Source organism: Benincasa hispida, chromosome 11 (genome assembly GCF_009727055.1).
Source record: "Benincasa hispida cultivar B227 chromosome 11, ASM972705v1, whole genome shotgun sequence".
NCBI classification, from domain to species: domain Eukaryota; kingdom Viridiplantae; phylum Streptophyta; class Magnoliopsida; order Cucurbitales; family Cucurbitaceae; genus Benincasa; species Benincasa hispida.
In genome coordinates this window covers 77,724,727-77,739,864 of record NC_052359.1, presented here as the reverse complement: position 1 = coordinate 77,739,864, position 15,138 = coordinate 77,724,727, and the positions used below count along the sequence as shown (strand labels likewise).

The window sequence follows — 15,138 nt, the reverse complement described above, 5'->3', positions numbered from 1 at the left end:
CTCGGTATCGAAATAGTATTGAGGCTAGTAGTTAACGTTTTGAACACCGGAGACAGGTTACTATAAGACATATAACTCTGCATTGGGTACTTGGTACAAGACCTCGTTCCTTTCCTTAAAGCAATAGGGATGTCAAGAGAGGCATCATAATCTTTCTGTTCTTCGGACTTCTCGTCACACTTAGTATCTAGTTTTGTCTTATCTAGGTCTTTCTGATCTTCTGACTTCTCATCATCATACTCAGTATCCTGCTTTGTCTCATCTGTATCTTCTTCAACATTTTCAGTCTGAACCTGGGGTTCATTACTGCCTTCATCCGTACCAGCCACATTCTCAGTACTATCACTGTTACTGTCAATACTATTATGGTGATCAATATCCACATTAGTCACATTCTCGGTATTGTCTCTGCTTACACTACTTTCAACACAAGTATTATCACCACATATGTTATCATTATTAGGACTAGAAGGCTTCATACCTGGAACTATCACTCATTCTGACTCATGTACTGGAGCCGGAGAAGTGATGGAAGGCACTATTTTCTTTCTAAGATTCCTCCTATAGTACGTGATCTATGGGACTTGCTTGGTAGGAAGAATAGGAGCATTGAGACTTGTGTCGGGAATGGGCTCAGGAATGTCTGGCAGGCAAGGACTTAGACCTCAGTTGGACTCTTCACTTATGGAGACAAAGTACTTGCGGGAAGAAGGATGGTAACATGTGTACCCGCGTTGATGAAGAGGGTATCCCACAAAAACACACTTCTGAGCCCGAGGGGTAAATTTGGTTCAATTAGGACCATGGGTATGGACAAACACAACACACCCGAACACACGATGTGGAACATCCGAGGTAAGGCGGTTAGCAGGATATGACTCTTTGAAATAGTCAAAAGGGGTTTAGAACTTTAAGACCCGAGAAGGCATTCGATTTATTAAGTGAGCTGCTGTCAAGACAGCATCGCCCCCAAAGATATGACAAAAGGTATGTGGATAGCATGAGTGATCGAGCAACTTCAATTAGGTGACGGTTTTTCCGTTCAACCACGCCATTTTCTTGTGGGGTATAAGCACATGAATTTTGATGGATTATTCCTTTAGAGGCAAGGAATTCCCCGAGGTTATTATGAAAGAATTTCCGACCATTATCACTCCGAAGAATAGTGATTCTTGAGTTGAACTGGATTTCTATAGAATTGTAAAACTGCTGAAAAACAGAGGTGACTTTGGACTTGTCAGTAAGGAGGAAGACCAGGTCAACCTAGTGTGGTCGTCTATGAATGTTACAAACCACTGTTTACTAGTAGTGGTTGTAACCAGAGATGGACCCCACGCATCACTATGAAAAAGAGTAAAGGGTTTCGAAGGTTTATAAGGTTAGGGTTTGAACGATACGCGAGGTTGTTTAGCTTGGACACACACATCACATTTCAAGTTAGAAACATTAATATTATGAAATAGATGATGAAATAAATATTTCATATAATGAAAGCTCGGATGACCGAGACGAAAATGCCATAACATATAATCTGTCTCAGAATTGGAAAAACAGGAAGACAATAAACTAATCCTATCACAAATCCTAGAGGAGGTATCTTCAATAAGGAAATAGAGCCCCTCATCATGCCCGACAGTGCCAATCGTCATCTCCGAGTTCAGATCCTAAAAAATAGCAGCATCGGGTGAGAAGATAACACGACATTTCAAATCTCTAGTAATCTTACTGACAGATAGCAAATTATAGGAAATTTTAGGCACATATAGAACGTCTTGCAGGGCAAAACCCTCAAAGGGTGATAAACGGCCTTTCCCGGTCACAAGGGCGAAGGATCCATCAACGATCCTGATCCTCTCATTCCCAGCACTCGGGTAATAAGACAAGAATTGGTCGGACGTGCCAGTTAGATGGTCCATAGCTCCTGAGTCTAGAATCCATGGTTTTCTACCATTTATACTAACAAGGCCACAAGAGTGATGCGTATCTGATTGTGCGATGGCACTGACACACACTGTACTAGAGCCGTTCTGATTCGTCTCCTGCTACTGTGGTTGATGACCAACTGTAGATTCACTTGCTAAAGCACGTCCATGCCCTGATTGTCGTCTTTTACCATTTAGAGGACGACCATGAAGCTTCCAGCATTGCTCCTTAGTGTGCCAGGGTTTCTTACAATGTTTACAGACCGGAGGAACCTTTCCATTTTGTTTGTCAGTACCTGACACTTTAAACGCGGCAGAATCTATTGATTTAGTTACTGGGTTATTCATGGCATTAAACCTATCTTCCTCAAGACGGATTTCAGAACATGCTTACATCAAGGAGGGAACTGGACGAGTTCCCAGAATTCAACTTCGCACAGCATCAAATTTCGGGTTAAGCCCTGCCAAGAAATCATAGACCCGGTCTGTCTCTTCGGACTGATAGTACAAAACTCCTCCACATGGACAACTCCAATTCAATTCTCGACATAAATCCATCTCTTGCCAGATCACAGACAGCTTATTGAAATAAGCGGTGACATCCATGGTCCCCTGTTTACATTCATGGACTTGTTTACGGAGCGCATATAGACGAGCTCCATTTTGTCGTGAGGAGTACAAATTTTTCACGGCCTGCCAAATATCCCTTGCATTAGCAGCATACAGCAGGGGCATTCCAATCTAGGGTTCCATACTCCCTATTAACATAGATCGGAGTAGAGAGTCCTCTCCTTTCCATACGCGTTCCTGAGGGTCGCCTTGTCTAGGTTTTGGTATTTCGCCAGTCAAATACCCAAACTTATGATGACCCTCGAGAGCCATTCTCACAGATTGAGACCACGAAAAATAATTATGGCCATTTAATTTCTCTCCTACAATACAACTAGCAGGATTCCCATAAAATAATTGAGCTGCAGATAAATTAGGGAAAGAGGTTACCGGGCTTTCTGAATAATTATGGCCATTTGGCGTAGTTCCAAACGCCTCTCCAAGACTAGCCATCTGTTGCTGTATTGACTCATTCTACTATTTAATCTGAGACTGCAACTGGGTCAACTGTTCTTAACATAGTTAGATCCGTTTGGCTAGAAAGGATTAGAACCGCTCGATTGGAAGGAATTGTGAGCGATTCCGGCAACCATATGTGACGACGGCTTGAGAACATGGCTTGAGAGATCAAAGCTCGTGGCTGGGATCAGCACAGTCTCACGCAACTGGGTATCACATCTGGACATCAAAGCTTGTTGTTTGACTCTGTTCATCTCGTGCGGCTGGACATCATGGAAGAATGAATGATGGGCATCCGACCAATGGGTATCACGCAATTGGGTACCATCCGACCCATGGGTATCAGGTATCATCCGACGGCTGACCCGAGTGGAACGACGATGGAAATCAGAAATCTATGTTCGGCTGGGACTTCGGAAATCGGAAATCGAAGGTCGGCTGGACATCGGGTATCATCTTCGCAGGCGGCTGGACATCAAAAATCGAAAGGTAGAACTTCACGTGCGGCTTAGACTTCGCGGACGGCTAGACTTCGAGCACCAGCGGCTGGGCTTTGCGTGCGGCTGGAACAACGCGAGCATCTGGCTGGGCTTCAACACCAGCAGTAAGGGTCGACATGTGCGGCTCGGACTCGACCAAGATCTGCTGATTTTTCCGATCATCTCCATAGGCGGTTGACCCGTGCGATCCGATTTGTTCGTGCGGCTGACTAGGGCTGGAATCAGCAGACCTGTGCGACCCGAAGCTTGATCCGTGCGGCTTGTCAATGGTTGATCCAATCATCTCTTGAAATTGGGGCATCATCATCTGAAAATATCGTTCCATGGTTGTTTTAACGACAACTTCGATTTCTGTGTTTGTGGTGCCAGATGGCCCTTGCAATTCTCTTGTTGGGTTTTCCTCAATTGTGGCCAGGGTTTCATCTTGCTCTGATACCATGATGAAAAAGTAAAGAAAAGAGAAAATGGCACACATTTGTTACGTGGAAAACCCTAGAACAGGGAGAAAAAACTACGATGCAGAGAACTTTTATTATAATAATGTGTTACAAAGTAATGTCCAGAGGCTACAATTTAAATAGAAAAGATGAAACCCTAGGGAACACATGATAAGACAAAAATGCCCCTAGGGCAAATATTCTATGTTTCAACACTAACAAGACAAAAGAAGAACGTACGTAGGGCAATAAGTCTAACAATGGGAAAATGGGGATGAGAACCTATTTAGTCATGGCGGGCTGTAAATTTCAAGTGTTTGCAATGTGATTTTGTTGTATACTTCTATGATATTGTATTCTCTCTCTTTCTGATTAAAGCTTGTCTTTCTATAATAATCAATCCCACATTTTCTCAATCTTATTCTTCAAGTTCATATTTTATTCATACACGCATATGACCTCATTTCACTCAAGCCCCGTTTTTTCACCACTATGTTATACTTATGCTCCAGCCATCGTAGCCAATGGATAAGCATCTCAACATCTTGGCTGAAAATTGAAGATCTGGCAGTGTTAAAACTTGGGAATGGCAGCAGAATTGCTTTTTGGTTAGATCCATGGATTGACAAAATCCCCTTGAAAACATGGTTCCCGAGACTGTTTAGGGTTGCCCTTAATCCTAAAAGCTCGGTATCAGATCATTGGGACCGTTCTTCCTTTTCATGGTCCATCTTCTTTTGCAGGCTGTTGAAAGAGGCAGACATAGCTGATGTTCAGAACCTTGTTGGCATCATTTCTGACAAAAACAAAACATCAATTGCTCCGAATAGAAGGCTTTGGTCATTAGAAATAAATAGTCTTCTCGGTTAAATCTCTAGTTAACCACTTGTCCTTGGCATCACCAACTGATAAACACTTGGAGAAAGCCCTTTGGAAATCCAAAAGCCCACATCATGTGAACATCACGGTTTGGATCATGTTAGCTGGTAAATTGAACTGCTCCTCAGTCATGCAAAAGAAATTACCGTTTCACTGCCTATCTCCTCATATTTGTCCACTTTGTTTGGCAGATAAGGAGGACACTTACAGCATCTGTTTTTGAATGTTGTTATGCTGAAAAGTGTTGCATAGATCGTTCAGTTTTTTCAAAGAAAAATAGTTGTCTTTAAAATATTGTTTGGGCTTGGGGACATTGGTCATACTGGCTTAGAGCCTAGAAGTCCCCAGTTCGAACCTTCTATTGAGCTTGATGACTATCGGGTTCAGGCCTTGGGGATAGGGGCCCGGGCACAGCGGAGCTAAGCTTCATCTCCTAGTTATCAATTTTTTTTTTTTAAAAAAAAAAAAAAAACTTCATGCAAGCAAGCGCTTGTTGCCATTAACATGGCAATAAAAAATGCATTTCAATATATATCGTGATTCTTCAAATTTATCCCAAGGCCCGAATTCGAAAGCCTAAAAAAATGATAAATTGCAAAAGCTAATTGATATTTTCAACACATCTTGAACTTTATTTAATTTCAACCAACAACGTCCTAAAAATCATAGGTTTACCTTTGAAGATCAATCTCTCTTGTCCCAGTATTTCCTTCAGCATTCTCATCAGCATTGGCTCCTGGCTCCTCAAACTCACCCTTAGTATTTAGAAACTGAAACCTTTCAAGAAGTGACATAAAAACCTTTTTGGTTGTCCTGGAGTCTGTGATAGAAGCCAAGCATCCAATGGCATCCTAATAATATAATATAGAATTTGTTTTTATTAAAGATGTTTTCCACAGCCCAAATATAAGACCTTCTGAACACATCCAAACACGAGTAACATGAATATCAATTTGCAACACAGCAAAGCTAAACGTAATCACAAATATGCATTAGGAAAGGAAACATTCACAAACAACAGGAAAGGGCTGTCATTGTCATGATCGAAAGCATCACACTCGACAGGATGTTCTAGTTTCTTGATGTGTTTAAATACATCAATGTGCAAACTCCAACATCAATATAATTTGGTTTCTCATGCAATATATATTAGAAATGATATTAAGATGCAAATATTTTCATCTCTAAATACATTAACTTGTTGAAAAAATAAATATCAAACTTTGAGTTCAACGTAGATAAACTTACCGGGCTACTTCAAATTCAATTTTAGTCCATACTTGGCAACCACCTATCTATACTATTAAATGGATATAAACCATTATTAGTTGGTCTAGTGGTAGTGGGAACATAAAAATAAAAAGGCCATAGAACTAAGGGGTCATAGGTTCAATCTTGAATTTCTAAAGGCATCAAATAATCCGGTTGGGGACAAAGCCAACGACTTATTCCGTTCAAACACAACACATTCTTCCACATATTTCTTCACATCCCCTTTCATTCCCTCCCAGTACAACTCCCCTGTCAACCTCTTATAAGTCCTCAAATAGCCAGAATGTCCACCAAACACCGATTCATGGTATGTATGCAACATTGTAGGTAATAGGCAGAGGTTTTAGATAATACCAACCGACCCTTATACTTCAAAATGTCGTGCTGCAAAGAAAACTTAGGGACGCTGTCAGCAACTTCTTTCAGCTTAGCAACGATTTCCATCAACTTCGTATCTTTCTCAACCTCTTCTTTAATGACTTGAACTTCCAACAACGTAGGAGCTGATAAGTGAGCTAGACGCACTATAGAAGGTACCCTGGATAACGCATCAGCTGCGTTGTTTTCAAGGCCCAGTCGATAAACCACTTCAAAGTCGTATCCCAATAACTTGGCAATCCACTTTTGATGTTGTGGTTGGATAACCCGTTGTTCTAACAGAAACTTCAGCGATCACTTATCAGTTTTCACCATAAATCTCCTTCGCAAAAGATAGGGCCTCCAATGTCGAACTGCCATAACTACAACCATAAGTTCCCTTTGATATACCGGCTTAGCACGGTCCCTCGTGGACAACGTATGGCTAAAGTAGGCAATCGGCCTTCTCTGTTGTACTAAGACAGCCCCTATCCCATATGCTGAAGCATCTGTCTCAATCTCAAAGGGTTGTTAAAATCAAGTAATGCCAACACTGGCAAAGTGACCATAGCTTGTTTCAACTTCTCAAATGCCTTATGAGCTTCTTCGAACCACACAAAAACACCCTCTTTTAATAACGGACTCAATGGAGCTGCAACACTTCCATAATTCTGGTCAAACCGCCTACAGTAACTAGTCAAATCCAAAAATCCCCTAATTTCTCTGATATTAGTAGGAACGGGCCACTCCAACATTGCACGGATCTTCTCAGGATCTGTCTCCACACATTGTCCTAAAATTAAATGTCCCAGATATTCCACCTTATCTCAAGCAAATTGGCACTTGTTTCGCTTGACATATAACTAATGTTCCTGAAGCGCAGATAGCACCAACTCTAAATGCTTCAAGTGTTCCTCCAGATTTTTGCTATATACCAAAAATATCATTTTTTTTTAAGGAAAAAAAAAAAAGGAAACGCATTTTTCATTGAATTAATGAAAAGAAACAAAGTCTCAAGTTACAGAATACATAATAACTAGCAGATCAGGAGGTGCACCCTATAGCACCCTCATCATATCCAATAGAGGGGAAACAAGCAAACAAAGTAATAGATCCAGATATCCAATGTCCAATGGTCCGTAGCTATTACCAAAGAAGAATTAAAACCAGAACTGAAGGCATACATCAAACCAGAATTATGAAGTACACAAAAAAATTTCACAACAAAGAGGTAAGAGCCAAGACAAAAGAGATCTGCTTCTAAATTGAAAAGGAGATGAACGCCAACCAATTTAGATTGAGCTCCTGAATTGAGTAATCTTCAAAGACTCTAGATTGAGTCCACCATGACGAATCTTCATAGATACGGCTTAAAAATGGAGTTCATTAACGCTTGAAAAGTTGATGGTGCATTATTTAACTCGAATGGTATTACTAAAAACTCATAATGCCCTTCATAAGTTCTAAATGTTGTCTTCTCCACGTCCCCAAGATGCATCCTTATTTGATGATACCCAACCTTCAAGACGATTTTAGAAAACATGCTCGCACCATCCGGTTCATCAAATAACTCTTCAATAACCGGGATTGGAAACTTATCCGGAATAGTAACATTATCAAGTGCTCTATAATCCAACATAAAACCTCCCGCTCCCATCGTTCTTGCGTACCAACAAGACTAGACTTGAATATGGACCGATACTTGGCCTTATGACCCCTGAGGTCAACATTTCATCTACCAACTTCTCCATTTTTTCCTTTTGGTGATAAGCATATCGATATGGCCTAACGTTCACCAGGTCAGTACCTTTTTTTTAAATGTATATGATGTTCAATACTCCTTGTTAGAGGTAACTCCTCGGGCCACTCGATAACATCTTCAGACTTTGCTAACAGTGCTGGTATGGATTCGGCCATAGTATATACTTCATCCACCCCATACCATTCAGCCAATGACACTCTCCCTTCCATTGCTCGACACTCTATCAAAAATCCCTTATTTGAGTCTATCTACGATTTCATCATACTTTTGAGACTCATGCAAACCTTGATCAAACTTGGATCACCCTTCAGAACAATTGTTTGAACCCCTTGATTGAAAGACAGTCAAATTTCGTCAATCTACTTACGTACCCCTTGTGAATGTAACCATTGCGTTCCCAATATTACGTCCACTCCTCCTAACTCCAAGGGAAGAAAACTATCCCTCAACTTCCATTCTCCGATGGACAATTCAACCTAATCGCAGACCCCCTTTCCCTTTATTGCAGAACCAGAGCCCAGAATAACACCATAGTTAGAGATCTCCACAATCGGCAACTGCAAATGGGACACCGGCTTTTCTGAGATGAAGTTATGCGCAGCTCCACAATCAATCAAAATTACCACGGTCTCTCCTTTGATTGCATCTTTTAACTTCATTGCTCTAGATTCGACAACCCTACAACCAAGTTAATTGATAACTCTGCAACAGGCTTCAACTCCTCTTCCACTTCAAGTGTCTTCAATTCCACTTCCTCTACTGGCAGCTCGTTATCATCAATGAATTCCACTTCTTCCTCATTTGCCCGAACAACTAAAACTCTTAATTCTCTTTGCTCTCAACCCTTGCATCGATGTCCCACCGAATATCGGTCATTGCACCTAAAACACAAGCCCTTCTCCTTCCTAGCTTGAAATTCCGCATCAAATAACCTTTTGACCGGTCCTTCTTGCTAATTACCACCCGCAACCACACCTCTCAAAGTGATCGTCCTCATCAGTGTAGGTTCAATCATCTTTCCTCCTCCTTTCGTAACAACAGGAACAATAAATTTTACGTTATTAATGAGAGTTTGGGCCTTATCTTCGCTTTGCTTATGGCCTGCTTCAATACGCGTTATCTCACATTCTCTACTTGTTGGGCCAACTTCATCATTTGCACAAGCCCAATAGGCTCCTAGCATTCCACTTCTGCTTTGATCCATGGAACTAGCCCATTCATGAAGGTCTCTTCCAATACTTCATTAGGTAAGAACGGTAATGGTGCCGCCAGTTTATCGAAGAGGCTTCGATACTTCTCTACTGCCGTTTCCAGTTTAATCGCCAAAAAACATCTGCAAATTGATCCTTCCTTCATCGATCGAAACCGCACCAATAATCTTTGCTTCAAATCCTTCCAATCTTTGAATGGTTCATGTTCTTCCTTGGACCGATACCAATCCAATGCTTGCTCCGTCGAAACTAATTACCGCTACCATCATTTTCTTCGACTCCATCTTATGAATCTGAAAATTGAATCCAATCCATTGAAAATTGGCATTTCTACCTTCTTGAACTTACTTCTATCGTTCAACACTTCGTCTATGTCTGATTTCGCCACATTCGTTTTGTCTATACTTGATTTCGCCACATTCGTTAACGCATCTGCCAATTCTCCATTCACCTCAGCCGGATTCCCTTTGCTTCCAGATTCATCAACATTTCCTAATACAATTGATCGGCCTTTCGCCGTTTCCGCATCATAGGTCAATAACATCTTCTGATGCTTTTCTGCCTATACTCCTAATCTTTCGATGCTCTTTGCCAGTGATGCCAAATTTTCTTCAATTACCTTTTGAATCTCCACTCATAAGCCAGAAATTTATTGATCGAACACCTCCAAGTTCTCTTCAAATCTCTTCTGAGCCATCTTGCCAAATTTCCTTTCCAGGTTGACGCTCAGATAACAATATGATAGGACTCCAATTCAAGATATTTATTCGATCAGAGATCAACCAATGGCTATTACAAGATCATAAGAACAATGCGAAACAAGAACAAGAAGACCTACTGTCCTTCCCTCGCACTCGAGAAAGAGACTCCTACACCAAAATGACCATGCCAGACCTACTCCCATACCCCAACATATATTCCCTCTCCCAAGTCCTAACTAATTGTGGTCCCCGACATACCCTCAATAGCCACACTTCCACAAACACGTGCTTTTCCTTTATTGCCCTTCCTACTATACTGCAATATAATTGGTGGCCTAACATTAGCTTTTCGGGGTACCGCAATTGGGGTGTAATGGAGGAGGGGAGGATCGAGGGAGTAGTGGTGATAATTTTGTGGCCGTGGAAGAGGAAGATGCAAGGGACAACTATACTAATAGTAGGAATTTGGATTTTCTTTTTTTTTCTTTTTTGGAGTCAATCAGGTAGAAGTGTTTGAAAGAGCCGCTATGTGAGGGTGGCAACGCGTTTTCTTGTAGATTTAGGTAAGCTGCTTGACGTTTGCATTTTATTTTTTCAAAATTTATTGGTCAGGGGTGTTTTCTTTTTTTCAATTGAAAGGAGCTTTTGGGATACCCTTTCAAACAATTTTTTCCTATTACGATCTTGTGAATATCACTGCCAACTAGGACCTCTTTTTTTGTAATTCAGTGGCTTTTGGGGATGGCCCATTTCCGAGGCTTTTTATATCAATATAATCTTGTTTCTTTCTTCTTCCTTTTTTGCTCTTTTTTCCTAAGAAAAAGAAGGTTAGCTCTTGATAGCATTAACTGGGATCTTCTGGGTAAGATCCTTGAAGTTAAAGACCTTGATATTACTTGGCGTAAATGGAACATAGGATATGTCTTCGGTACTACTTATTCTATCGTCAATAATGAGTGGAATTGAGGTAAAATTCACACTTCAAAGGATCTTCATCAAAATGATCCCTTCAATCCTGTCATAATCTTATTGGTAACAAACTATGTTAGTTGTAGTTGACGTAAAGAAGATGGGTTGATAGAAGGATTTAAGAGTAGCAAAGATGAAAGTCATACCCCCAGATGAACGTACTGCAAGCATCACTAAAACCACATCTCCTTATTAGACCTTTCTCTATCCAAACACCCTCATATTTCTAAGAACCAAAGTAATGATTGCAATATTCTTAGACAATAAAATGCAATTTTTTCATGCTCATACATTAAAGGAGGTATAATTTAATATTTCATTATGTTCAAACAGTAATTGCTAAGGCACTAGAAGAAAACCTTCAAATGTGCGCGCTTTGTTGGTACAGAATCAACAAATAACTCCACTAAAGGCTGAAGCAACTTAGTTGAACATGATACCAATGCCTTCATGTTCTTGCTCTCCGTTTTCTTTGAATAAACAGATACATCATTGAAATTTGGTACAACTGCGTTCTGATTCACAAGGACCTACACCGATCGAAACAAATTAAAAGAAAATAACAACTTTATAAAAAAATTAAGTTTTACACGGGTAGGAGATCAAACCATTGACTTTTAGGATAGTAATTGGTGCTTTATCCAATTAGCTATGCTCGAATTGGCATAACTTTATCAAACTAGTAAAATAAAACAAAAAGGAAAAAAAACAGTACAATATACTATAGCACTAAAATGAACATTATCGTGTGACCTGTAAGGCAACAGCAACATCTTCATGCATAAAAGAGTCTTCTTTAAGAAGTGTAATTAAAAGTTCAGATAGCATTCCAATTCTTTGGTGCATATCACTAGGATGGCGGCAAAAAGCAGGTAGTAATCTCCACAAATTACAGGCACATGTCTGTAGATTTTTACATGTCGCAATCTTCTTAACTGTGACAATGGAGCCATTAAAATGAATTAAACAACAAACCCAAAATATTTATTTAAAAAAAATTGAATAGAATATATGCTTAAAGTAAAATATGAGAAAGAAAAAAAAATAATGATCACATTATCCACTCCCCCAACCTTACACAACCCACAAAATTCAAGATCAACCAAATATGGACCAAAGAGTCACCTTTACTACTCTCGTCCTGAAAATATTTTGCAAGGGGCACAATATATTCCAGATAATACCCAAGTGATCCTCCAACAACATGACTTTGTAGAACTGGTACCAACCACATGTTTTGCACAGTTAAGTCGCCAGGATTTATGGATATAGGAATAAGAGTAAGTATCTTCTCGGGTCCCATTGCGGTTACAGCAGATCCAATACAGTTCTGAAGCTGCAGCGTAAAAGTCAGCATTATTTAAGATGAAAAAGTAATTTTTATTATAAATAAATAAATAAATAAGGCAAGGAGACATTAAAAAATGGCTCCAAGTAACAAAGATAAGGAAAAGAGATTGTAGAACTCTTTGGATAGAAAACACCACAAGGAGAAAAAAGTATACATTACTTTTCCAAAAATCACTGATCTGTTTTATTTTAGAACGGCTGTATTATAAACAAAAATGGAGAGAAAACAGACTAAGGCCGAGGGATGAGAAGGCCACTGCCAACAACATTAAACCATCAAAGCCCTCCAATTATTGATAATCATTGGAGGCTATAATTACAATAAAAAAAATTTGTGCTTCGGACACCACCAAGAAGTTGTAAAATTAGCAAAGAACCACACTACTTGCATTACCCCACAAAGAAACCGGGCAGTGGTGCAGTGGTGCAGTGGATAAAGATATGATCTAAAGTCTCTGACTCCTTCCAGCAGAGGCAACAATCAGAAGGTGGCATAGCCCAAAGATCACCGATCTCTTTGTCCTATCATCCATTCTATTTCTATCCAATTAAATGATTCAAATCCAGGATTTCAATACACTGATCAAAGAATCTCTTTTTTTTCTTCTAAAAGGATGGTTAAAGTGTAGCTAGACCATCATATTCATCTCTTGCACATTCAGGGGAGAAACCAAATAAAATCCAGAGATAGTGCACCATCCAGTCATAGGAGTAGTGGCAGCGCAAAGAAAGGTGGCCCAAGTTTTCCTAAGATACACCAGTTGAGAAGAAGAGAATAACTGGGATGTTGTTTGTTTTCTTTCATGGATGTTAATGTCCCCCATGGCCCAGGGACTGGAGGGGGAAAATTAATTGTCTGAGACTCTGGTAGCTTTCCTCTTCCAATAATGTTGGAAATATCGGTAGGAATAACCCAATAGTTCGTAATAAGCTTTCTTAGAAAGGATTTCAAATAGAAGTTTCCCAGCACCAAAAGCTTACTAAAATCTTCGGTTCAGTTTAACTGGAGAAAAAACCAATCAATAGAAATCCACTCTTTTGGTCCCAATTGAATGAGACTTCTTCTAAAAGAGAAATCCCAGCTATTAATGACCCCATCCAAACAACCTTAGACCAAAATCTGCTTAAAAATAGTCTGCCTAAACAATTTGAGGAACAGGTCCATAACTGCACTTCATCAGTTCAGTTGAATACAATGGTGGTAATCCTCTACTGAGTCTCCTATGACAACAAGCAAGTATGCTCATCCTGACTAGCCCAGCATCAAAGACATGCTCATTACCAACCTCTGAGAATGATGCTCCATCAACCCATTCCAAGACAACAAAGAATGAATCGATCAAAACTTGGCATCTAGCATTTCCCAAAACAAGTATTGAGTGTTGATAGGCAACTATAAGTTGAAATTTTATCCAATGAATACAGTAGCAAATAAGGGAACGAATGATCAACCCCAATGGAGAATGTATTGGAATACATTTGGACAGACAAGCCCTGTACAAGCCCTCCGGCACCCCTCTTCCCTCTCTGATCAGCCACACATAGCCCCCGTCCTCCCTTCTCCGGCCGACCCCCCTCCATCCCTCTTCCCCTCTTCTTTCCCCCGCAGCCTTTCCCCTGCCTCTCGAGCTCTTTAGCCTTGTTTTCACCATGATGGAACTAAAAAGTTGTCGTATTTCAGACCATTTCTTTTGTATGTGGCAGGTGAAGAATGGTTTCTGGGTGGAAGATATGAAGCGAGGCCAGAAAGCATTCCTCTCTTCGGCCTCAGCGCTATGGTTGCACGACAGTCTCTGTCGACTCTTGAGTGGGCCAACGTTCGAATTCTTTCTACTAAAGGAAAGAGTAGATCAGGGCTTCATCCGGTTAGCAAAGTTTCGAAGCATGGATCAGTGGTATGTTGAATGTGTCGTCTGGCCATCTTCAAGAGGTAGGAAGAACATTCATATACCTTATGGTGATGGTGAGACAGGCTGGCAGGATTTCAAGGAAATGGTGAGTTCATCTATTTCAGACCCCTCATCAACCGGTACGTGTTCGTTCAGTAAGCAAGGACCTTTAGCAAGAAGTTTCTCAGAAGTGGTGAAGGGCAAAAAGTTTTCCAACGATTCATTACCAGAGCATCCAGTACAAAAATCCTTCAGGTCACAACCTCAGCCCTCTGCTCCAAGCAAGAAAGAATAGAGTAAGCTCTGTTTCTGGGTACAAAAGGACTATGATGTCCTCCAAGAAGACTTCCATAACTTATGGATAGTGTCAAGGCTTTTCGTCCACAATGAATGGAAGGAAATAGCACAAGTCTTGAGAGGGTCCTTCAACTCTAATGTCGTTTTAAATCCCCTTCATGCAGACACAACATTAATCAAAGTTGAACAAGGGGACTTAGCTAACTTGATCGATTTTCATGGAAAGTGGCAACAAATTGGTTCCTTTCACTTATTAATTGAGAAATGGAATCCGAAAAAGCACGGTAGACCATCAATCGTGAAAGGATTTGAGGGGTGGTTGTCCATCAAAAATCTCCCCCTTGATTTCTGGAGCCGAAATACCCTTGCAGCCATCGGAGCCTACTTTGGCGGTTTGGAAAGCATAGCGGTTGAGACTCTTAATCTCACTAACTGTCAGGAAGCCAAAATCAAAGTTAAAAAGAATTTGTGTGGTTACATACCGGCGACTATTGAAGTTAAGCACGAAAGCCATGGCAATGTCT

General features: G+C 40.4%; 1 protein-coding gene across 2 annotated transcripts in view; it reads right to left on the bottom strand.

Moving 5' to 3' along the window:
- Positions 1 to 15,138, bottom strand: part of LOC120091675 (RRP12-like protein) — a 63,854-nt gene that overhangs the window by 31,520 nt on the left and 17,196 nt on the right. For both annotated transcript variants that reach the window (XR_005485809.1, XM_039049781.1), the window contains exons 5-8: positions 12,204 to 12,414; positions 11,832 to 12,013; positions 11,438 to 11,608; positions 5,482 to 5,657 (exon numbers count right to left, since the gene is read on the bottom strand). Coding sequence is in view for 1 of the 2 variants with exons in the window: in XM_039049781.1 (XP_038905709.1) it covers positions 5,482 to 5,657; positions 11,438 to 11,608; positions 11,832 to 12,013; positions 12,204 to 12,414 (740 nt within the window). In the remaining variant the exon portion in view is untranslated. The remainder of the gene's footprint in view (positions 1 to 5,481; positions 5,658 to 11,437; positions 11,609 to 11,831; positions 12,014 to 12,203; positions 12,415 to 15,138) is intronic.